Source organism: Balaenoptera musculus, chromosome 3, assembly GCF_009873245.2.
Source record: "Balaenoptera musculus isolate JJ_BM4_2016_0621 chromosome 3, mBalMus1.pri.v3, whole genome shotgun sequence".
Lineage (NCBI taxonomy): Eukaryota > Metazoa > Chordata > Mammalia > Artiodactyla > Balaenopteridae > Balaenoptera > Balaenoptera musculus.
This window is the reverse complement of record NC_045787.1, coordinates 75,865,597-75,891,561: the sequence shown is the minus strand read 5'-3', so window position 1 is coordinate 75,891,561 and position 25,965 is coordinate 75,865,597. Positions and strand designations below refer to the sequence as shown.

The window sequence follows — 25,965 nt, the reverse complement described above, 5'->3', positions numbered from 1 at the left end:
TTATTTTATTTTTTCAAAAAGCCCTTTATGGAGTGTTCTAATTTCATTCTTTTACATGTAGCTGTCCAGTTTTCCCAGCACCACTTATTGAAGAGGCTGTCTTTTCTCCATTGTATATTCTTGCCTTCTTTATCAAAGATAAGGTGACCATATGTGCATGGGTTTATCTCTGGGCTTTCTCTCCTGTTCCATTGATCTGTATTTCTGTTTTTGTGGCAGTACCATACTGTCTTGATTACTGTAGCTTTGTAGTATAGTCTGAAGTCAGGGAGCCTGATTCTTCCAGCTCCATTTTTCTTTCTCAAGATTGCTTTGTCTATTCGGGGTCTTTTGTGTTTCCATACAAATTGTGAAATTTTTTGTTCTAGTTCTGTGAAAAATGCCATTGGTAATTTGATAGGGATTGCACTGAATCTGTAGATTGCTTTGGGTAGTATAGTCATTTTCGCAATGTTGACTCTTCCAATCCGAGAATATGTTATATCTCCATCTATTTGTATCATCTTTAATTTCTTTCATCAGTGTCTTATAATTTTCTGCATACAGGTCTTTTGTCTCCCTAGGTAGGTTTATTCCTAGGTATTCTTTTTGTAGCAATGGTAAATGGGAGTGTTTTCTTAATTTTACTTTCAGATTTTTCATCATTAGTGTATAGGAATGCAAGGGATTTCTGTGCATTAATTTTGTATCCTGCTATTTTACCAAATTCACTGATTAGCTCTAGTAGTTTTCTGGTAGCATCTTTAGGATTCTCTATGTATAGTATCATGTCATCTGCAAACAGTGACAACTTTACTTCTTTTCCGATTTCGATTCCTTTTATTTCTTTTTCTTCTCTGACTGCTGTGGCTAAGACTTCCAAAACTATGTTGCATAATAGTGGTGAGAGTGGGCAACCTTGTCTTGTTCCTGATCTTAGTGGAAATGATTTCAGTTTTTCACCATTGAGGACGATGTTGGCTGGGGGTTTGTCATATATGGCCTTTATTATGTTGAGGTAAGTTCCCTCTATGCCTACTTTCTGGAGGGTTTTTATCATAAATGGGTGTTGAATTTTGTCGAAAGCTTTCTCTGCATCTATTGAGATGATCATATGGTTTTTCTTCAATTTGTTAATATGGTGTATCACATTGATTGATTTGCGTATATTGAAGAATCCTTGCATTCCTGGGATAAACCCCACTTAATCATGGTGTATGACCCTTTTAATGTGCTGTTAGATTCTGTTTGCTAGTATTTTGTTGAGGATTTTTGCATCTATGTTCATCAGTGATATTGGCCTGTAGTTTTCTTTCTTTGTGACATCTTGGTCTGGTTTTGGTATCAGGGTGATGGTGGCCTCATAGAATGAGTTTGGGCATGTTCCTCCCTCTGCTATATTTTGGAAGAGTTTGAGAAGGATAGGTGTTAGCTCTTCTGTAAATGTTTGATAGAATTCGCCTGTGAAGCCATCTGGTCCTGGGCTTTTGTTTGTTGGAAGATTTTTAATCACAGTTTCAATTTCAGTGCTTGTGATTGGTCTGTTCATATTTTCTATTTCTTCCTGGTTCAGTCTCGGCAGGTTGTGCATTTCTAAGAATTTGTCCATTTCTTCCAGGTTGTCCATTTTATTGGCATATAGTTGCATGTAGTAATCTCTCATGATCCTTTGTATTTCTGCAGTGTCAGTTGTGTTACTTCTCCTTTTTCATTTCTAATTCTCTTGATTTGAGTCTTCTCCCTTTTTTTCTGATGAGTCTGGCTAATGGTTTATGAATTTTGTTTATCTTCTCAAAGAACCAGCTTTTAGTTCTGTTGATTTTTGCTATTGTTTCCTTCATTTTTTTTTCATTTATTTCTGATCTGATCTTTATGATTTCTTTCCTTCTGCTAACTTTGGGGTTTTTTTGTTCTTCTTTCTCTAATTGCTTTAGGTGTAAGGTTAGGTTGTTTATTTGAGATGTTTCTTGTTTCTTAAGGTAGGATTGTATTACTATAAACTTCCCTCTTAGGACTGCTTTTGCTGCATCCCATAGGTTTTGGGTCATCGTGTTTTCATTGTCATTTGTTTCTAGGTATTTTTTGATTTCCTCTTTGATTTCTTCAGTGATCTCTTGGTTATTAAGTAGTGTATTGTTTAGGCTCCATGTGTTTTTATTTTTTACAGATTTTTTCCTGTAATTGATATCTAGTCTCATAGCATTGTGGTCAGAAAAGATACTGGATACGATTTCAATTTTCTTAAATTTACGAAGGCTTTATTTGTGACCCAAGATATGATCTATCCTGGAGAATGTTCCATGAGCACTTGAGAAGAAAGTGTATTCTGTTGTTTTTGGATGCAATGTCCTATAAATATCAATTAAGTCCATCTTGTTTAATGTATCATTTAAAGTTTGTGTTTCCTTATTTATTTTCATCTTGGATGATCTGTCCAGTCCCTAACACCATACACAAAAATAAACTCAAAATGGATTAAAGACCTAAATGTAAGGCCTGACACTATAAAACTCTTAGAGGGAAACATAGGCAGAACACTCTATGACATAAATCACAGCAAGATCCTTTTTGACCCACCTCCTAGAGAAATGGAAATAAAAACAAAAATAAATGGGACCTAATGAAACGTAAAAGCTTTTGCACAGCAAAGGAAACCATAAACAAGACGAAAAGACAACCCTCAGAATGGGAGAAAATATTTGCAAATGAAGCAACTGACAAAGGATTAATTTCCAAAATATACAAGCAGCTCATGCAGCTCGATATCAAAAAAACAAACAACCCAATCCAAAAATGGGCAGAAGACCTAAACAGTTCTCCAAAGAAGATATACAGATTGCCAACAAACACATGAAAGAATGCTCAACATCACTAATCATTAGAGAAATGCAAATCAAAACCGCAATGAGGTATCATCTCACACTGGTCAGAATGGCCATCATCAAAAAATCTACAAACAATAAATGCTGGAGATGGTGTGGAGAAAAGGGAACCCTCTTGCGCTGTTGGTGGGAATGTATATTGATACAGCCACTATGGAGAACAGTATGGAAGTTCCTTAAAAAACTGAAAATAGAACTACCATACGACCCAGCAATCCCACTCCTGGGCATATACCTGAGAAAACCATAATTCAGAAAGAGTCATGTACCACAATGTTCATTGCAGCTCTATTTAGAATAGCCAGGACATGGAAGCAACCTAAGTGTCCATCGATAGATGAATGGATAAAGAAGATGTGGCACATATATACAATGGAATATTACTCAGCCATAAAAAGAAACAAAATTGAGTTATTTGTAGTGAGGTGGGTGGACCTAGAGTCTGTCATACAGAGTGAAGTAAGTCAGAAAGAGAAAAATACCGTATGCTAACACATATATATGGAATCTTAAAAAAAAGAAAATAATAGGTCATGAAGAACCTAGGGGCAGGACAGGAATAAAGACGCAGATGTAGAGAATGGGCTTGAGGACACGGGGAGGGGGAAGGGTAAGCTGGGATGAAGTGAGAGAGTGGCATGGACTTATATATACTATCAAATGTAAAATAGATAGCTAGTGGGAAGCAACCGCATAGCACAGGGAGATCAGCTTGGTGCTCTGTGACCACCTAGAGGGGTGGGATAGGGAGGGTGGGAGGGAGATGCAAGAGGAGGAGATATGGGGATATATGTATATGTATAACTGATTCACTGTTATAAAGCAGAAACTAACACACCATTGTAAAGCAATTATACTCCAATAAAGATGTAAAAAAAAAAAAAACCCTTTATTTTAACTTGAGGAACCTATATGTCACTTACTTTTGATTTGTGTTTTTAAAATGTTTCAGACATTTGCATATTTATTGTATGAAAATGGGTGGTATAATTTATGTATGTAGTTTTTCTAAACCAGCAGCTTCACAGTGTTACTTTGTGAGATGATACAAATTGATAATATTCTGTAATTAAATTTTACTCCACAGGTTAATCTATTGAACTGTTATTGAACTAAATGTGGTGAATTGAATCCCACTTCACCACATTTGGCTGAATATTATCATTTGGCTGAATATTATCATCATTGAGACCTATTCAATCTGAATCTTTAAGGTTGGGGGCTAGGACTCTGCATTTTAAAGGCATGCCTGAGAAATTCTAATATTGGGCCATTCACGTTTGTGAACCACTGGATTAATCCAATGATGATTCTGCCCTTTACTTCTTTCTTTAATAAGATCAAGCACTTGCCATTCTCTGCCCATTTCTTGCTGTCCTCACAACTGTCAAACTGATTCAGTGCTTTTAACAGCCTAGTCCACAGACTTAGAAGAGCTGCCGTAAAAAGGCTGCCTGTGCAGTCCTGGGGCCCTTGCCCTCCTGCTTCCTCAAGAGGGCACATCAGCCTTTACCTCCAGAATGGGCTGCATCCGTCTGCTTACATGTTTAGGAGTCAGTTCTTGTTCCCCATTTGCTTTCTGGGCTGTCACCTTGCTTCACAAGGTCACTTTCACCTACAGTGTGGACTTGGCTAGCCTTTGCTCCAAGCCTATAATCAAGGAGTAACCTTTTGACTCCATTGCCTAGTTCTGGCCTCCAGGAACCTCAGATCCAGGTTTTCTAGAAAGGAAGATTGGAAAATACCTTAGTTAATACTATCTCAGGAACTTCTTTTTTGCATAGACGTACATACATCCTCTCTTTTGTTTGTTGCCTTCTCTTCAAATGCTCCCTAATTACTGTGATCCTCAAATCATTCCTAACCATATAATTTATACAGAGCTGACTTTGTGCCAGACCTGTGCTAAGTGTTTTAAACATTGTCATTTAATTGCAGTTAGTAAAGGGGAGTGGTGCTAAACAGCATGCTTAAAGCAGAGAAAATTTGAGGTGAATCAGTGTTACCAGATTCTAAACTTTAAAAGAGGCTGGAATTTCTTTTCAGAGTTTATACATAAGTTTAATTAGAGAGATTACATTAAAAATTATTTCCTGACATACCAATATTTAGCATTCATATTAAGTATTTCATTATTTTCATTATTTCTTTGAGAATTATAGTGCATTTTCTGCCAATTTTTATTTACCTTTGCTATTATTATTATTAATTGATTATTTATTATTGATTAGATGTTTATAGGCTAGCTTGGCATCTGATGGTCATTTCCTATGGGAGAAATACATTTTAGCTTATGAGTAAACATTTGGAGTGCAGTCTGTTTGGGATCACTTGTCATATTTCTTGAAGTGTCCCTTGCATTAATTTCTGGTCAGGATTAAAAAAATAACCTTAGTTTAAAGGCTATGCTCTTTTTTCACTTTACGAAATGAGTTGACAAACTTCTTTTAATTTGGGACTCTACACAAAGCAGGATTGGACAGAAATACTCAGCTTGTACATTAAGGGAATTAAAAGATGTGGTTATTTAAACCAGTATGAAACATTAGTTAGGTAAATGTTGAGTGTTAAGTAATATATGAATATGAAAAGATACGTATTTGGTTGCTCCACAGAAAATTTGATATCTGCTTTGGGGAAATTTTATAGGAACACAAAAATGAAGCATATTTTTTGTACAAGTCAGTGTGTCTTGCAGATTCATTTCAATTTTTTGCATTAAAAAATGTGGAAACTTTGTTTTGGCCAAGTTGACCCTTGTCTCTGGACAGGTCTTCCTTTTTCCCACTTTAGTCTTAATGGATAGAAAACTTCTCAGGCTCCCATACTGCTTGTTATAAGGCATAGCACTCATCTGCTGGTTATAAACTGACCTTCAATTTGCAGTAGAGGTTTTTTGTTTTGCCTTTGTTTTTTTTTTACTTCAGAAAGATACATTTATGTATCAGATACAAGTATAGTGATCTTTCCATGTATATGTGTATATATATTTAAGACTTTTTATACAGATAATGTAAAAAGTCAGAAATTTTACCTTGTTTAGAGTATATACATCATTTTTGGTTTAGAAAATATAGTCACTTAAGATCTATAGCACCTAAAGACCACTCACAGTGTCTAGCTGTCCCCGCACTATCTAATAAAGGGTTTTTCCTTTCTTTGGCTGAGTCAGAACTTTTTGAATAGCAGTATGTATTTTAAATTCTGATTTACCTAAACAAATACCTTACACAACTATAATTTTTTTTTATAAATGCTAAATTATCTTTAGATCTCACAATGTTTTGAAGTAAGAAATTTAAGAATAGTATCTCTTTAACAAACAGTGTTATGAAATATTTGAAATATTTTTTTCTTGTATTTTGAACTTAGAATTCAAATACCTATTTGTTTTAGTGAAGGGAAATGATACCAGGAGAAGGATAATTAAAATTGGAGTATCCATTGAAAAAAACATTGGGTTGCATATAACATCACTGGACTGTTGAAATAATTGGTATGTCATGATCTTGCATGAGTTTGAATCAGTAAAAAAGTTCATTTGGACTTCATGCTTTACCACATGATTTCCCTGTATATAATACCTATGATAAAAACATATTTAAGTTATATTTATTCTGGAGAGAAGATGGGTATTGAAAAAATACTTATCTTGTTATTTCTGCTTGTGGTAGGCAGAATAATTGTCCCCTAAGGTGTCCATGTTCCAACCCCTGGAATTTGTGAATACGTGGCAAAAGGGACTATGCAGATGTGATTTAGGGTTTGGACCTTGAGATGGGGAGATTATCCTGGATTATCTGGGTGAACCCAGTTTAATCACAAGAGTTCTTAAAAGTGGAGAGCCTGTCAGAGAGAGCGACATGACAGCGGGAGGTCGGAGAGATTCTACCTTGCTGGCTGTGAAGATGGAGGAAGGGGGCCACCAACCATGTTAATAAGAGCAGCCTCTAGAAATTGGAAAAAGCAAGAGACTTTCTCCTTTGGAGTTCCCAGAAAGGAATGCAGCCGGGCTGATGCTGTGATTGTAGCCTGGTGAGAATCATATTGGACCTCTGACTTGCAGAACTGTGAGATAATAAATTTATGTTGTTTTTAAGCCACTAGGTTTGTGGTAATTTATTAGGGCAGCAGTAGAAAATTAGTACATTGCTCATTGTGTAAACTGTTAAAATGAATACACATACTTTGAATTTGAATTTCACCAGATAACTGGAATTGAGGATCATCATCTAAATTGTTGCCAAAAAAGGGGTCATCAGATAAAGATAATGAGTTATTAAAAATGGTTACTGTGACAATATAAGTGTCAAAAGTACTTGACTGTTAGGAATATGTGGCTGTTCATTTCTGTAATAGTGTCTGAACTATTCTCACTCGACATTCTACTTAACAGCACAGTGTCACCAAATTAGCTGATTAAGTATTATACTTCTCTCTAATTCTCTTTAAAAGAAAATGCACTGGATTATACTCACAAAACCTAAGTGATGTATTTCAAACTGAGTTTCAATATTGAATGGGGATGTGACTGGATAAGTCTTATCTCTTGGCGTTTAGTTTTTAATGTGAATGTGTAAAATCAGGGCCTTGAGCTAGATTTCTAATGGATTTCTATTGTTCTAAGGCCACCAAAGTTTTCCAAGTCCAAAGTGAGCTAAAGCAAAACACTGAAATAAACTTGGTGCAGCACCTGCAAACTGTAGAAAGGTGGGTAATCAGTTCTAGGTACTAAGACCTTGAGAAGGAAAATAGGCCTACGCTTTGAGAGTAATTTAATGGAATTAAATTCTGAATCATCCTATGAATGATTGAATGGAATTACGTGTGCCTGCTACATGCGAAATAGGTTATACTTCATTCAGAAGGCCCACCCATGAAGTAGAATATGCATGCTGTTGGATTATCTGACTCTCAGATGGCTTAAATAACTTGAGTTTCTAAGACTCTGCCTTTTTAATGCCATTTCCTTCCCTTTGATAGTATAAAGTACGGTCATTGCTTAATCTCTATGGAGAAAAAATGCTGTAAAGTTTAGTATCAGGCGATCAGGAGTTATTTTGGAAAACCACCATATTCTGGTTTAAAAGCTCTAATCTTAATTGTTCTGTCCAATTTAATAGCTCAAGAAAGGGAAAATAGTGTACAAATAGTTTTTATGTAAAGAATATTTGCTGGTTTCAGAAGTTTGGAAATTAGCCTAGAAAGAAATCAGGTGGTGTGGAAAAAAGACAACTGCAGGTTCTATCTTGGCTGACTGAGTTATATGGGGGTCTTTTTGCCTATGTGCATTCCTGGCAGTGTTAATTTCTCTTATGTTTGAGACACAAGTGTCTTTCGGCATAAGAGAAAAGCCAAATGGAACAGAAGTTTGTGTGGAAAGAAGGAGATTAGAGAGAAAAAGCACTGCTGAGAAGGCAAATTTATATTGTCCTAAGCAGCTTCAGTAAGGTAGAAATAAACATATTTTGAAATTGCCTGAGGTCAGCCCTAGAGTGCCTCAGAACAAGTGCTCTGTATATTGTTGGATGGCTTTTCTGTCAAAGAACTAGGTTCAGAATAAATTATTAACTCACTAGACCCAAATTTAGGCAGTGGTGAATACCTATGAACACTGGGAAATATGTAGGCAGATATAAGCTTTTGTGCACATCAAGTAGCATCTAAGAAAGCCCAAGTAAGATCTAGCATTGCAGAAGATCTGGTACTGTACCAACTGCTTCAGCAGAGGAGCTTCTTATGCTTATGAGGTAGTAGTCTCTACCGCCCAGGGCCTCAGCAGTCAGGGACTTACAGGTAGGAGTAGAGTGAATGCCTACTATGTACCAAGCTCTTTACACTGTCACCTCATTTTATTCTCACATAATGTTTTACAGTAGATATTATCCTCGTTTTACAGAGAGAGAGCACAGGCGAACTCAGATTCACTCTTCAGAAATTGTCTATTTTCTCAGGCAAACTGTTTGGCCCCCAAGATCATTTTCAACATTATTGTCAAATTTTGTTAATTGCTGTCACCTCAAAGAAATGTAAATGAGTCAAGGTATGTGTCTTTGTGACTGACTCAGTTATCCTTCCAAGGTGTATTCTGATGCTACCATTTACCTGGTACCACTATCTTCCACAATTCTAGGAAGAACCTTAGGAGGAAGGGAACCTCTTCCAAAGGACTAACTGCAAATTTATTTTTTCTCCAGCTTTACATGCAAATTTAAACCTATCCAGTCATAAGGAATACTCCACTCTTGTTAGATTTTGAACTTCATAGAAATTGAGGCCCACAGCGAACTAATTGTTTCAGTTAGTCTTTGATAACATCACAAGTGCCAGCTTTTGGTTTTCTTTGACTTTTCTAACCTCTCTTCCATCAACTTTCTTTTGGCCCTCCTATGTCTTAGGTACCTAGCACTTTCTTGGCTTTGAAAAACCTTGCTCTCCTTAGTTATCAACCAATCCTTGCAGAGGAGGTATCCATAAAATCTCATGGGTGTGTGTTTGTTCTTTTTAGGGTTTTTTGTTGCTGTTGTGAATATGTAAAAGCCTTTAAGTGCTAAGCAATGGAATTTGAGCATAAAGACTATGTAGGTTCCTTGGTTTGGGAGTGGTTTTGGGTTGCAGGAGTAGGTTTTATCCAGCATCATTCCCATGCTTCCATGTAGGCCCTGTGCACTTGAAGTCCATCCCTGAATGGGTTCCCTTGTGAATGTAATACATAACTTTTTTTGGAGAAGCATCTGGTAGTTGGATACTAATGACTTTGACCTGACAGTTATAGCTCTTGGGTTTGCTTTTGATGGCCAGAACTTATGGAGGAGTTATGCTTCACTGCACATTGGCACCAGCACCTTGCCCACCTCCAGTCAATGTCCATAATGTTTATGTAGCTGTTAGCCTACCTCGCCAGAGACAATAAGAAGTGCTTTTAAAGTAGAAGAACTGGCTTTTTTCTGAGGCAACCTTCAAGATGGCGGAGGAGTAAGACATGGAGACCACCTTCCTCCCCACAAATACATCAGAAATACATCTACATGTGGAACAACTCCTACAGAACACCTACTGAACGCTGGCAGAAGACCTCAGACCTCTCAAAAGGCAAGAAAGTCCCCACGTACCTGGGTAGGGCAAAAGAGAAAAGAAAAAACAGAGACAAAGAATAGGGACGGGACCCACACCAGTGGGAGGGAGCTGTGAAGGAGGAAAGGTTTGCACACACTAGGAAGCCCCTTCATGGGTGGAGACTGCGGGTGGCGGAGGGGGTAAGCTTCGGAGCCACGGAGGAGAGCGCAGCAACAGGGGTGCGGAGGGCAAAGCGGAGAGATTCCCGCACGGAGGCTCGGCGCCGAGCAGCACTCACCAGCCCGAGAGGCTTGTCTGCTCCCCCGCCGGGGCGGGCGGGGCTGGGAGCTGAGGCTCGGGCTTCGGAGGTTGGATCGCAGGGAGAGGACTGGGGTTGGCGGCGTGACCACAGCCTGAAGGGGGCTAGTGCGCCACAGCTAGCCGGGAGGGGGTCCGGGAAAAAGGCTGGACCTGCCGAAGAGGCAAGAGACTTTTTCTTGCCTCTTTGTTTCCTGGTGCGCGAGGAGAGGGGATTAAGAGCGCCGCTTAAAGGAGCCCCAGAGATGGGCGCGAGCCGCGGTTATCAGCGCGGACCCCAGAGGTGGGCATGAGACGCTAAGGCTGCTGCTGCCGCCACCAAGAAGCCTGTGTGCAAGCACAGGTCACTATCCACACTGCCCCTCCCGGGAGCCTGCGCAGCCCGCCACTGCCAGGGTCCCGTGATCCAGGGACAACTTCCCCGAGAGAACACACAGCGCGCCTCAGGCTGTTGCAACATCACGCTGACCTCTGCCACTGCCCAGGACAAGATGGCTTCACAGCCGAATTCTATCAAACACTTACAGAAGAGCTAACACCTATCCTTCTCAAACTCTTACAAAATATAGCAGAGGGAGGAACACCCCCAAACTCATTCTATGAGGCCACCATCACCCTGATACCAAAACCAGACAAAGATGTCACAAAGAAAGAAAACTACAGGCCAATATCACTGATGAACATAGATGCAAAAATTCTCAGCAAAATACTAGCAAACAGAATCCAATAGCACATTAAAAGGATCATAGTATATTTGTTGTTGTGGTTGTTTTTTAAAACATATTTTTACTGGAAACATTTTATATTGTAATAATATAAAAGCATTAATAATTGCTTAATGTAGAAAACAAAATTCTTCATAATTCAGTCACTGCTAGTCTGTTGTAAAGTCTTACTTTTTTTTTTTTTGCATACTGTAGTAAGTGTATTTTAACTTATTTTAAAATATTTTTGACACGGGTGGGATCACATCCATTTAGTTTTGCATTGCTTTATTCACCTAACAGCATATCTTGGATATCTTTCTGTGTTCTTTTTAAGTGTTGGATAGCATTTTTTGTTGGTGATATCATTAATTTAGTCAATCAGTTCCTTTTAATTCAGCAGTTTTCAGTTTTTTTTACTATAAGAAATGATGTTATAATGAGCATCCTTGTTCATATATCTTTCCACATTTTGGAATTTTCTTTCCCCCCTGCAATATATATTTCCAGCAGTAGAATTCCAGGGTCAAAGGTTATATACATTTTAAAATGTTAATAGATGTTTTCAAATTGCCCTTTAAATTATTGTACCAATTTGTAGACTCCCTAATAATGTAAAAGAGTACACATTTCTCTACAAAGTGCAAGACATGAATAGTTTGTTTTTATTTTTCGTGATTTTACCGCCCAATACCAGGCTCTCCATTTAACATTTATATCTACAAAAGTTAGAAATATTTTAATTTTATGGGAAACTAATTAGTGCTTTTGAAGTGCTTCTGAATTTAGCACCAAGATAAAATTATGTTGGATGTTTTTCATGGAAACTGTTGTATTCTTTTATTTCACATCGTTAACTCTTACTTGCTCATAATTCTGACACATATTGAGTACAATGAATTAATATTTTAAATGTGCATAAGTTAGACTTGCTATAAATATTGGGATTGTTAGAAAACTAAAACCTCTGGATCAGAAGTTGCAGTCTGACAGTTCAGTTGACTGTATCTGCCCTACAGACATTCCCTCACAGTTTAAGAACTATTTTACACTAGTTGCTAATGCTTATTAATGGTTTCATATAAAATCAGATTTCTGGTTTCTTTTGAAAAATAAAATTTTTGGCATTAATGGATTTTATGCATGTAAATAATGGACTGGGACTCCATAGTTGCTATTATTTTTAGACAGGTAAGTGGTCTCCAATTTTCCACAGTTTCCGCCATTCTTTAATATATTATACTAGGCCTACTTCACTCGTTTATGTACAACATTCAGATTTGTGGGCAAATAAAAATATAAAATGCATGTATGGAAAGAAATTCCTTAATTTTTTCACTAATAAATTAATGAAGACATAATAAAGCTTCTTTGCTTTATTGGGTTTCCTGGTACATTCATCTCCTTAAAAAGGTGGTAAGAAATAGAAGCAGTAAACATCCCAGAGATACTAGCTTTCTTCTTCCCAACTTTTGCCAACAAACCACTCCACTGGCTGGTGAAAAGGAAGATGGCTGGAAAGTTTATACTTCCTGGAGTTCCACTATCTTACGCTGCAATTTCTTTAGGTCTTTCTGTACTTTATACTTCTCTAAATCCATCTTTGTTTTCTGTATTTGTTGGAGGGAGTTGAGAGAGTCATGAATCGATTTAAATCCTAGAAGAGGATATGAAAATAGGTATACTGAGACTAAACAATGCATTGGAATTTTTAAACGTTTTAACAAAAGTTGCTAATCAGCAGTCCTGCCATAACTGATCATTGTTTAATTCAAAGCATATTAAATTCCATTAAGACCAGTCTAAACATGTACAATAATTTATTTTTCTTGTATGTCATGAAGATGCATTAGCAACAGTGTTTCAACTTATATCTGGCTTCATTGTGAAAATTCAAGTCCTTCCCCTCCATCCCAATATATTGCATAATGAAATAATTCTATATTTCAAGAGAGAAATTTAAAATATCTTCTTTCTATGCACTTTGACAAGAAATTTGGATGATCTCTTTTTTTTATTCTTGTTACCAAATTGAAGGTAAAGGCCACAGATGAGATTTTAAACCTTCTCTGAAAGCAACCTGTTTGAAGGACCTAAGGAATGGTCCCTCGCTGACTGGTCCCCTGCCCCTGGCCCCAGCACTTTCTATCTCTCTTATGCACGTCTAGCCACTCATGACCACAGCCTACCAGACCTCAAGTTTCATAGGGTACAGCCCATATCTTATTCACTGGAGGCTTTCACATAGTCATTTCTCAACACATTTTTATTAAAGGCATAAAAGAGCAAACCATTAGTTGGGAGTCCTCATTTGCTAAACTCACACTTAGTAAAACGCAGAAACATGTAGATTGCTAATTGATCTTCAGTTCATCCTGGGGTTGTACTAGAATGAGTAAATTCAACTTCTGGTAGCTAAGTAGCAAGCAGGGCCCTGAAAGAATGGCCAGTTAAGTTTGGGGCAGGATTCCTGGCCAGATAATTCATTCTTTTGATTTGGTGGTGGAAGTTGGTGGGGAAGGGTGGTGAGGGTCTGATTTCTAGGCAGGAAATGTTCCTTATATGCTTGGAACATCTGGCAGATTGAGACCATATCTTTCTAAGACACCTCCAAGGCATCTCCATAAAAGACCATTTCCATGAATTTTTCTGAGAGCTAGAGGACAGGGAATGAGTTGGGGCTGTCTCTCATAAAGGAACCTTCTGATTCCTGGTAATTCTCTCAGAACTGTGGCTCGGGACAGATGGTTGCTCCTCAGCACCTGTCCCCCACCCTCTCCAACCCCCGTCCTTCCCTTTGACAAATTAGATGAGCCTTTCAAATTAATCCTCTTTGATGTTAGCTCAGCTTGACACTGCTGCCATTAGCCTCTTTAAGAAGAAAAGCAGTCATTATACTGGCCTTTGTTCATTCATCTCCCTTTCTTACTTCTAAAGGTCAGGTCTCCAGTTTGACAGCTATCCAGGCTCATTACCTGCAGTTCAATGAGGGACATTTGATTTAGGCTCCTAATTTCATGATATACCCACAAATCAGGTCTTGATGATCTCCAAGGACTTTCCAAGTCTAACAGTTTTATGATTCTATGATCTTGGTTAAAAAAAAAAAAAAAAGAAATCTCACAGCAATGGCAAGCCTGTGACACTGCCAAGTGTGAATGAGAAAGGGAATCTACATATTTACCCACCTTCTGGTGGTATGCTGACATTCTATGGGATATTTAGGAAAGCTGGATTAAATACAAAGGATGTCACTTCGCTAATGACAAGATTGCTCTCTGGCCATTAGCTCAAAGTAGAAAACCCTGAGGGACTGGATAGGAAAGGACTTATGTTCTTTACTTAATCAAAGGTATCTGCTCACCTGATTGATATTCATTCTGCATTTTCTCTAATTCTCCCCAGACGTGCTTTTCCAGTTGGTTCATCTTTTTGGAGAGTTTATTTTCTATATGCTTTACTTTGTTTAGATCTGCTTCCTGTTTCTGCATGTTAATGAAATTCTCTAATTTGCTTGAAAGCTTCAGTAATTTTTCTTCCATTATTTTTTCAGACATATCCTACAAAAGATATCATGTGATAAAGCTTCAGAACACCTTTGTGGATTTGACTTTCAGCTTAGAGAATGCTTTTTAACAAGTTTGCATTTCTGTGCTAAACGTGAGAATTCAAACCAAGTTCCCTTGTATCTAAAGCTATTCACAAGCGTAAGTTTGGCCTTCGTTTGGCCTTGTTCATTTGTAGTTTCTGGAATTCTACATGCTATGGGAGAAAAGAAAGGGCTGTGGTCTTTATGAAATGCCTGAGGATTGGGAATTTTAGCGTTTAAAGAAGTGTAGCCAAGGAAGGCGTTTTAGATACTGCTTGACCAGGGCTCCTTGGACATGCTTGTGTGTTAGACGTCCTTTTTCCCTCAAGCTGCCTATCTCTACGTGGACAGGCTTCAGGTAGAAGTGCTTCTCTTAACCCGGCTGTCTATTAGAATCACCTGGCCCATAACTCCCCTACCGGCACCTCCCCACCTCCACAATTCTGATTTAATTGGTCTGTGATGGAGCCCGGGAATTGATGGCATTTAAAAGCTCCCCAGGTGGTTCTAATGGGCAGCAGGCTGGGGGCTGCAGAGGCAGCCTGAAGCTAATTAGCTTCTTTGTTCCTCCCGGCTCCTGTGCAGGCAATTTACCAGCAGACTGACTTGGCCCCTTTCATCCTCTCTGGTCCCACCTGCCTGAAGAACGGTGGATTCCAGTCTCTCTCTTCCTTGTGATGGGCGGCTTCTGCCTGCAGGTGACCCCGTGGTCACCCAGGGCTGCCTAGAACTGGTGGAGGACTCTGCCCAAATCCGGAGCAGGCCCAGCAGGCCCACTTGGCCGCAGCTCTGACCACACATGCTTCAACAGCCTGTCAGTGAGAAAGCTGTAACGTTTACCTCCCTCTCTTGGACTCCTGCTTCTGTCAGTTTTAACGAACTCAGGTGGGGTGACTGGAGCGTCGTTTACTGGCTGCCTAAAGTCCCTCCACTGAAGTTCCAGAAACATCTTATCTGAATCATCTGCAAGACAGGCGGCCACTGGTGGCACTCACGGCCCTGTGCTGCCCCCAGGGCTCAGCAGCGTGCTGGCTGGCGTGGGAGAAGGGAGCCTGCGATAGGTTTCCTATGTGTCCTGGTCACCTTACCCCAAAGCTTGGGGGTGTCTCTACAAGGTCTGACCTGGAAAAGGAGTTTTGATAAACTTCTGATCTACCAACGGATCTCCGGAGAGGTAAAACGACTTGTTTAAGGCAGTTTTCAGGCTTTATTGTATCTAAGCATCACCCAGGGAGCTTGTCTGGGAGCGCAGGTTCCCAGGGAAGGCCCTGGAGGGTCTGATGCTTCAGCTCTGGGTTGGGACCAGGAATCTGTACTTTTAAAAACTCTCTTTGGGTTATTCTGGTACAGGTAGAGCCCGTTCTGAGAAGTGTGGGTTCGCAGAGCTGGGGAGTAGCAAACAGGACCAGAAGGCAGGCCTCTGGATTCCTATTCCAGCACTAAGCAATCAGCGACTGGCGCAGGGAGGGTCACTGAATTTGTAAGTGTGGCTTTCGAGACTGACTCGTGGCTCCCATCTAGACAGTGGCCGTGCGGCTGTTAACTTCATGAGCAACACAACCCCTTACCAGTTTCTCCTGCAGCAGCTTCAGACGCTGATTTACATGGCCGAGGTGGTCTTGTTCACATCTGATGGACCGGTTTTCTGTCCATTTTTGATGGTTCTCCATTTCCTCATATAGCCTCATTGAAAGGGAATTAAATCTAGGGGGAAAAGTAGTTTGCTCTATTTTAATAAGTAAATTTAAACCTAAAACCAAAATTTATTGAAAAGTCTGCAGTTTTTTCAGATGATGAGGGTCCATGTGCCCAGCAAGCACTTATGGGGTGATGGGGGGGTGAGGGAGCACATGCTGGGTCCCTGCCTCAAGCTGGCGTTCAGCCCACCTGCTGATGACACCCATCTGCACAGCCCGAAATGCAAGTCTACACAGTGGCAGGAGCACGTGGGCGCAGAAAGGCCCGTGTCACCCACACAGGCTTCCTCTCGGAGCCCAGGGTGCAGTGAGTGTGTGCGGAAAAATTACTTCGACAAGTCACTTGGCATGGTGTCACTCTATGGTAGAGGTTAGCACGCTTTTTCTGTAAGGGTTAGATAGTAAATAGTTCGGGCTTTTCAGGCCATGTGGTCTCTTTTGCAACCCCTCCACTGCCAGTGCCGCGGGAAAGCAGCCACAGGTGACACAAATTAGCCTGGCTTGTTTATAAAGAAACAATGAGCATGGCTGTGGTCTAATCAAACTTTATGTACACTGAAATTTAAATTTCATATAATATTCACATGTCATGAGTATAATTCTCTTTTCTTTAAAAAGTGATTAGAAAGTGTAAAAACCACTCTTAGCTACGGGCAGACTGGCTAAGGGCGGTAGTTTGCCGAATCTTTGCTCTATAAGGGCCACTATGAGGCTGGGGTGGAGCTGGGCCAGAGAGGACTTGCATTGTCTACTAAAGGAGAGAACAGTCAGAGGGAGAAGCAGGGAGGGGAGAAAGAAGAGAGCCCCAAAAGGAATTTGGGGAAGCAGAGTGTCCAAGGGAGACACTTCTTGGCTGTCATCTCTGCTTTAGGCAAAATCTTCAGTAAAGTCCCCATGGTCACCAATGGATCTCTGTGAGTGGATTCTTTTGGGGGTGTTGGGGGGACTTAAAGAGATGCTGAATTACTCATGTGGGGCAAAATCAGAAATAACAAGGTGTGCAGGAAGGGATCGCTGGCATCAAGTTGATGCACCCTAGGAGTGTTAAATAACAGAGAATGAAGGATTTTCAACAACAGAGGTAGATTACAGAGATTAAAATGATTGGAATCATGTACCAGCAATTTGAAAATTCACTGTGGAGTGGTTGAGAGTTTGAGAGGGGAACCCTCATCTGAAATGACTGAGAAATACGGGACTGAGAAGAGGTGGGATGGGGACTGGCAAGTAGTTTCTGTATATGTTTTCTGCTTGTGACTTGCTCTTGGTAAGAAGTTAATTTCAGACTCCCTTTTAGACTAGGCTAAATATTAGATTGGCACGAACAATGCACGTTGTTTGTTGTTGAAAATATTCAGGACTCCCTTACAATGTGGGGTGATTTGAAATAATTTACTCTAATGATCAGGAAAAGTTACATGCAGCTAATTTAGCCTGTGATATTTATCACTGGAAATTGCCTAAGGCATGCTGGACATATACTGCATGTACATGTATTCGCTTCTTTAGCTCTCCTGAAAGAGTGTTTGGACTAATAGTTGGAAAAGACAAGTTATGTGAGGCCACTTCCATTTTTATTTAGACTCTGGGTCACTCTGCAATGTCTGCAGACATTTTTGGTTGTCACAGATAGGAGGTGCTACTGACCTGTGGTGGGTAGAGGCCAGAATGCTGCTAAACATCCTACAGGGCACAGGGCAGCTCCACAGCTAAGAGTTATCCAGCCGAAATGCTAATAGTGCCAAGGTTGAGAAACTCGGATTTGGATGGTGAAATCAAGGAATGGAAAGGTAGTTACTTTTCCAATACTTATATTTGTTGTAGTATGATAGTTAAATTCCGATCTTCATTTTTCACCTAGAAAGCATACCTGATGCAGATGAGTATCTCAACGTTGAAGAAGGTGAGGTTGGTTACTCTTCCTGTTCTTAGTCTAATCATGATTTTTAGACACTTGTGCTGCTGGCTAACAACAGGTGTTGGTTCTCAGACAAATAAGTCCCCAGCTGATAGGTGGACAACCTCTTTTTAGCCAACTGTTACCTCTATCTGGAACATTCTTCTTTAGAATATATAATGGCTCCTGCCCTAATTTCATTCAGATTTATATTCAAGCACCACCTTATCACAGAAGCTTTTCTTGTTTTTGACAACATTAAAAAAAAAAAACTTTGTCCAACCTGACACTCCCTATTCCTTTACCCTTCTTTATTTTTCTCCAAAATGCTCATCATCATGTGATATGTATATATATATATATATATATATATATATATATATATATATATATATATCTTCTCCACTAGCACATGAAAGCAAGGATTTTGCTTTGTTCATGGCTGTGACTAATGCCTGGAATATAGAAAGTGCTCAATTAAGTAGAGGTTGAATAAATGATTTATTAGTTTTCATTGAATACCTTTCATTAGGGCCGTTCACAAATAACAAATCATAGACTTGTCAAGCTATTTAGAGACCTAATCTTTGATTTTCATCTTCCCTGGTCTCTGGTGGAAGAATTAATTAATAGTGATGGTTAAGGGGGACAGTAAATCTCCAGATAACTAAGAGGTGGCTTTACAATCAAGAATCCGTCCTTCAGTGCTCACCTTCACTGTGTAAATAAATGAGAGCATTTACTCTCATCACTGATAAAATATTAAAATCCTTCTGAAAATCAAGGAACCATTAAATGTACCCAGGTAATGTCTCTAGAAGGACATGGCAGTAATTGAAACTCTGAAATTAAAATAAACCATAAAGACTGAATTACTTCTTATGATCCTCTTATTACAAGGTTTTGCCTGCAATTGGAGACTCACCTTCCTGATAACAATCAGAAGTCAGATTCTGTCTGCTGGTAGTTTATTAAAATATGAAAGCATTATTTAAAAAGCATTCTCCTTGAAAGGTATAAAGGATAAACATAGAGTTTTATGTAAATCTTTGTCTCTCTTTAGACTTTTTCCTAACATAGTGGACATGATTTGCCATGTAAGAATTATTTTTCTGTTAATTATAACATACAGTTATTATGTCAACTGCATGTTAATTTTAACATACAGTTAAAATCTCAATAGGATGAATTTATCTAGTATGACGCTCACATTTTAGTTCCCAAATCTCCTATACCAGTGGTTATGGGAGCACTTCAGTCAGATATAGTCAGATACAGATAGGTAGCTAGGTAGATAGATGGATAGATAGATAGATTGATAGATAGCTTTTTCTTTCCTTTTTCCTCAAAACACAAGTCAGACTTTTAAATTATAACCAGCGACCTCGCTAGGATAAATGTGAGATAAACGCTGGTTTTTAAAAAAATTTTTCATACTAATGGAATCAGGTTAAAATGTACACCAAGTTCAATTATAAGGGAGAAAGTTACAGAAAACTAATAGAAAATTTAACGGGGCTCTATAGACATAACCGGAGCCCAGGGTAGAGAGCTGTGGCGAGAGTGAATGGTGACGGCAGAGTATGGGGCTTGGAACAAATATCCCAGTGACCTCCCTGGTTCTGGATGACATACATAAGTGAGGACATAGCTCCATCCTGGGCTAGTTTTACCAGTTCACTTATGTCTCAAACCCAGTTATCTTGCATTCAACAATCTGTTGCATGAACTTTTTTAGAAGATGTGAACATTTTGAATTCTTGGAAACTGTTGCTATTACCAGGCTCTCAAGAATTCAGATGGTGGCTCTAACCAAATGGGAATATAAAAAGATTTAGTGCTCTTTGATGGGCTGTAAACACAGAAGATGTTTTCATTTTTTGTAATCATATCTGAATAAGGGCTTTAGACTTGGTACTATTGCTTCTTTAGAGATTGAGTCTAAGAATCTTAGTTTCATGTCAGAAGCAAGAAATAAATTTCAAGAAACTTTTTTTTTCTACTAAGTTTATACCAATATATCTTAAATTAATTTCTTCTCAATGTTCTGTGATTTCTAATTAGTGAGACTAATTAAAAAGCAATTCCGACTCCACTCTGATACGAAGACTTTTGTTAATTGTTCATTGTAAATTGTACTTGAGTTTAAATATCAGTACCTTTATAGCCTCATACCATCATAGTTTTGAGCACATGTGATTTTTCCCTTCCCTAAATTTCTGTGGCACAGTTAGTTTACTACAGTAGGTGGAGTTATGAGATGGAGACATCACAAACTGACAAAAATAACCTGAGATTTAGAGTCAGAGACTTTCTAGCTATGTGACTTTGGGTAAATTGTTTAATTTCCATGACTATATGTTTCCTTGTTTTTAAAGATAAGACCCAGACTGCAGAGCTGGGTGTACCTGCACATCTTGAGCACTTAGGGATTGGTAGGCATTTAAAAATGACAATGAATATTTATTATTTCTGCCTACTGATATATCTCATTTAACACCCTCTCAACTTTTACTTTACCTGCTATGAACTTGTCACTTATTTATGTGTTTTCTCCCCCACTGTATATGGCCATGATTATGTCTTTGGATATTCCAAAACACAACTTACATATTATAGGTGCTCAAAACATACATTCATTCACTGGCTTCTATTTGTGTCTGAATGTGCTGGGTGTGGAGGATACAAAGATAAACGAGACAGGTCCTTGCTCTGGTCCACTTTCTACTGTGGTAGCATTTTCAAAGCCGTGTGGTAAGGTTTGACTCTGTGCATTTGCTTCATTGACCAAATGCTTTTTCTTATAAATCACTGTCAACTGAACAGCGTCAGCAGCAAGAGCTATCCAGGGAGTGGCTGCTAAGTGCTGCCCTGCCCACCCCTTGCTGAAAGACAGCCATAGTTCATGATGGCTGAGACTCTTGCTCTATAAGCACTCAGTTGTCAGCTTAGGACATTACTTAGCTGAACATCTGACTAAGGCCCTTCTGGAAAGAGAAGGCTCAGTGGAGGGGTCCAGATGCACAGCCTGTGCGTTTCCTTTGTCAGGTCTAGTGATCAGTGCCAAAGTCCCAAAGATTCACTAGAAAACCCCAAGACAGTATTGTGGCTTTTAAGTTCAATATAAAATGTGTTCAGTTGACCATTAAACTTGAATTTGTTAAAGTTTCTAAATGGGAAAATTGCTCAGTTAAACTTACACTTTAATGTTATTAAAAGCTTTCAATCCCTTTGTTCAGAAACAGTTGTTTCTTAAAAAAGTAAAGCAAATTCTATACCCCATCCACTTTGCTTTGAGAAGTGCTCTGATTGAAAAGAAGAAAACAAACAAACAAAAAGAGCCCTACCTGCCTTACTTTCTCTTTGAGCAAAATACTTTGCAATACATAGCTCAGTCAAAGGGTTAATATCCCTAATGTGAAGGAATCCTACCAATTGATAAGAAAGTGATGAAGATAAATGGTAAGAATGGGCAATTCACAGAAAAGGAAATTCAAAGGGTGAAGGGAATGCAAATGAAAACAAGAGATGCTATTTTTTATCCTTTAATTGGCAAATATTAAGAATATCCATTGTGGATGAGAATGTCCAGAAAGGTCTTCTCATGCGTTGCTGGTGTGAGTAAGTTGCTACAACATTTTTAGAAAGAAATTTATAAAAATTAATAAAAACATAAACTCTGACCTAAGAATCTTGCCTGTAGAAATAAAAGCACCTATATCTAAGGAAATTTAAGGATATGCACACAATAATTTTTGTTTGTGGTAGCTATAAACTGGAAAGAATCTATTCATCAATAAGATAAATGGGTGAATTAATTATGACATATCTGTAAGTTAAAATATTATGCAGCTGTGAAAAATAATGCTAGAAAAATATTCACTGATCTAGAGAGAGATATCCAAGATGTCCTGGAAGAAAACAAATTATTGAGTAATGTGTATAGGATTTATTTTAAACACCCATGCTCTCTCTTTGTATATAATGTATGTTATATATATTATATATGTATATACATAAAATCTCCCTTTTCTGTTACATATTTATATTAATGAGCGGGAAAGTGAGGAAGGATACACCCCTGGTGTTAGCATTGATTACATTACGAAGCTTGAATGGTGACCTCTATTTTCATCTTTGCCTTATTTTATTTGTTACGATGAATGCATATTACTTTTTAATTTAAAAAATCGGTGGAGAAATTTTAAATAAAAAAAGAGTCAATTGTGTAATTGAATTACTGGAGCTTATAAGTATTTGCCTGGGGGAAAAATCTCGTTTATAAATTCACTATTACCTACTGTAATACTAATGAAATTTTAAGACTTCATTATTTCAAGTGAGAGAACGATTCCAGTTTATACTGTTACAAAAGTGTACAGATTCAGATTTAACTATTTAGATGATTCATCTATAAGCCGATTTCCCACAGGACTGCAGGTGGAAAAAGTATGCAGCACCTGCAGTGAAGCAGTCAGCCCTAGATCTCAAACATTTCCTTTTCCCCTCTTTTCTATTTGTTAATATTCTTGATCCCTTTAAGCCAGTCTTCCACTCCAGATTATAAGTCCCTTTCCTCTCCCAATAAAATCCCTTCTTAAATTGTAGTTCTAGAAACAGTTTACTTTTCTATTTCTCCTTTGGACACTTTTCTCTATCTTAATTCTAAGCTAAAGGGATTAGATCAATCATGACACAGATATATACTGAGCACCCTCATTGTGCTAGAATTTAAGAACCTAGGCCTGCTTTTTTAGCGTATGAAGAAAGTAGGTATTTTCTGTTTACCCAAGACACCTACTTCTCTGAGTTTTAGTGATGACTACTGTTGTTCATCAATTTCTAAGACACACGTTTTTCCTAACTTAACATCTCTGAAATTGGGAGGTGTCATAAAATGATAGCATGCTACGGTTTAATTGTTAGCTTCATGTCTTAGAGGTACAAGAGTGTAATGGTATATCTTATAGTCAATGGCACTTAGATTTAATGAAATATGGTAGAGATGGGGAAAAATGGAGAAAGAGTGTACTCAGAATACGATTTGACCAAGGCATTAAACTCAAGTGATGTGGGACAGAGAGGAGAAAGAACAAGAATAGAAGGGGCAGTAAAGGTGGTATCATCTAAGTGCCTAGAATTTCCCTTTGCCTGAACCATGGTGTCAGGAAACGGTGGTCATTTAAATAAGAAAGGAGGATTTGAGGATAAGGAGGCCAGTAATCTGAATGTTTGTGGCATCTTGTCTCCTTTGTTGCTCTCTCCATTGTACAGGGGAAAACTCAGTGTAATGTGGGATATAGACCAGTATTAAAATAGGGATACTGTAAAGAACCAAGGAGAGGATCTTAAAAGAAATCATAAAAGAAAAGCTTGTGAATCAAAGTTTTTAAAAAATTATTTGATAATCTTGTGGAATCAGTGTATGTTCAATAGTGCTTTACATTGAGGCATTTTAATGTACAATTGATAAGTTAAAATTATACTCTATCAGAAAGTATCATTTTAGTTCAGATATTATACAAAAAAAGAATGACAAATTAATATATATATTTTAAAATTAAGGATATTGTATAAATTACTTTAGTGTAAAATAGTCTCTGCATCAGTTTGTTTCTTTAATTCTTGGACAGGTTCAAATTCCTGGGATAGGATTTTATTTAATGCCAATGCTTTCATTAAGCAAAACCCTTTGGAATGCATTAAACAATTAAAAATCTTCCATTCACTTACTTGAACTCCAAAAGGTTCATTTCTTGGTGATAATCCCCCTGGACCATCTTTAAATTTGAGATTTGCTCAGAACTGGAAGCCTCTATCTTTCCTAAGAGCTGCATTACCTAATGAAAGTACAAAAGGGAGTTTTTGTGTGTGTGAACAAAACCACTAGCACTTACGTTAATTATACTTTATTCCTAAAGGAGCCCAGAATAAAAGCCCAGCTTTGAGCCTAAAGCATGTCTGCATTTGAAAATGATTTTTTTCAAAGGAATGATTCAACAATTATAGCACTATCTTCAGGGAAAGAACAATAGGGGAGTGTTCCATTCTGCTGTCTATAATATTCTTTCTGATAATAGACTACCTGATGATGTGACAAAAACATGCTATTGACATTAGTTTATCAATTTGTTAATTTGATTATTTCTTTACTTTCTGTCTCCCCAGTTACAATGTAAGCCACTCTATCCTGTATCACCACTGTATCCTCAGTGCACGTTAGATGACCAATGGTAGATGCTCACCAAATGCTATTGAATAAATGCTTAAATGCACAATTGGGCTCTGCAGAGAAAACACCTGAGTGGCCTAAGATCAGGCCTCAGGAATTTCCAGGTAGGATTCTGACATGAGCACAAGTAAATCCCAAGTGAAATGACTTAACGGCATTTTAAACATAGGAAAAAAACAAGCTCATGTTTGGAAGTTAGGGTAAAAGCGCCTTCCACATTGCTGGAAGCATTGAAGAAGTTCTTTAGGTAAAAGGACTGGATTGGGAAATAGATGCAGAATTGCAGCCCATAATCATGTCAAAACTAATCGCTGTCAAGGGGAATGAAACTACATGATTGCTTTTGGCCAAACTCAACTGCTGAAAGAGATGGTCATGTGGAGGTGAGTGGGTACTTAAAATCCAAGTTCTCTTAGAAAAGAAAGAGGTGAATAATGGAAGGATTTGAATAGGTAAATGTTGGGTGGGCAACCAATAGCACACGATTGGTTATTTATATGAGATACATGTAAAACAGGCTACTTATAGAAAGTACACTCAAAAGCAGAATTGTGAACAATGAAGCATGGGCAAATTAAGCATGGCCAAAGCAAAGGAAAAGAAAGCAGGCAGAGCAACATCATTAGATAAAATGTTATTAAAGGCAAAATACGTAAAAGGGAACAAAGATGATCATTTTATAGGTAAAAATCATTCTTTTTAAAATACACAGTGAAAAATAGCTTTGAAACTTTACCTTATATATTGAGCAGTTGTAGAATTACAAGGATAAACTAACAGACAATATATTAGAGATTTTAAATGACTTCTCTTGACTTACTGGTCAAATAAGTGAAATATAAATAAGTATATAAAAAGATAGGACAAATATAGTTTATTTATAGATTTACATGCCAAACAATCAAACTTGCAAACAGAAAACACTCATTCTTTCCCAGTGCCCACTGAGCATTTACAACTAAGTACACATGTGACTACAAAGAAACTCTCAAATTATTCCAAAAAGTAGGAAAAGCAACTAACTGTACTGCATTTAAACTAGAAATTAATAAGAAAAGTATAAAGAAACAAGAATCTAACCATTTGAGTAAAAAAAACTTTTAAAATTATATTGTTTAATTCCCCCGTGTTTCACATGAAAATGTGCCTCTCAGGTCACCTACAATAAAGAGCATATTATGGCCAAAGGCCTTGACTGCTGTGCTCAAAACCCATCACCATCCCTTTCCCACCAAATCATCAGGCCCTGACACTTTCAGAAGTAAAACTACCAAATCCTTAATGAATAGATAATTATAATGCTCTTTAAACTGTTACAGAGCATAGAAAAAGGAGAGAAATTTCCAAATTATCTTAAATCAGTGCAACATTGATTCCAAAATCTGAAAAAGATTGCACAAAAAATGCCCCTGGAGACTAATCTCATTTGTAAATATTGATGCAAAATTCTTAAATAAAATATCAGCAAATAGTGTCCAGCAGCCCAATAGAAAAACACATCATAATCAAGTGCAACTGATTCTTTTTTTAAAGTAAGGATGGATTAATAATAGGAAATTTATTAATACAAATAATTATGCTAGTATAGGAGAAAACTGACATTATTTGCCC

At 38.0% G+C, this 25,965-nt stretch overlaps 1 protein-coding gene across 1 annotated transcript in view; it reads right to left on the bottom strand.

Moving 5' to 3' along the window:
• Positions 1–12,306: 12,306 nt before the first annotated feature.
• FAM81B (family with sequence similarity 81 member B) overlaps positions 12,307–25,965 on the bottom strand; it is a 49,927-nt gene continuing 36,268 nt past the window's right edge. Inside the window, exons 7-10 of the mRNA XM_036846133.1 lie at positions 23,856–23,962; positions 16,097–16,232; positions 14,304–14,499; positions 12,307–12,596 (exon numbers count right to left, since the gene is read on the bottom strand). Coding sequence (XP_036702028.1) covers positions 12,463–12,596; positions 14,304–14,499; positions 16,097–16,232; positions 23,856–23,962 — 573 coding nt within the window. The 3' untranslated portion in view covers positions 12,307–12,462. The remainder of the gene's footprint in view (positions 12,597–14,303; positions 14,500–16,096; positions 16,233–23,855; positions 23,963–25,965) is intronic.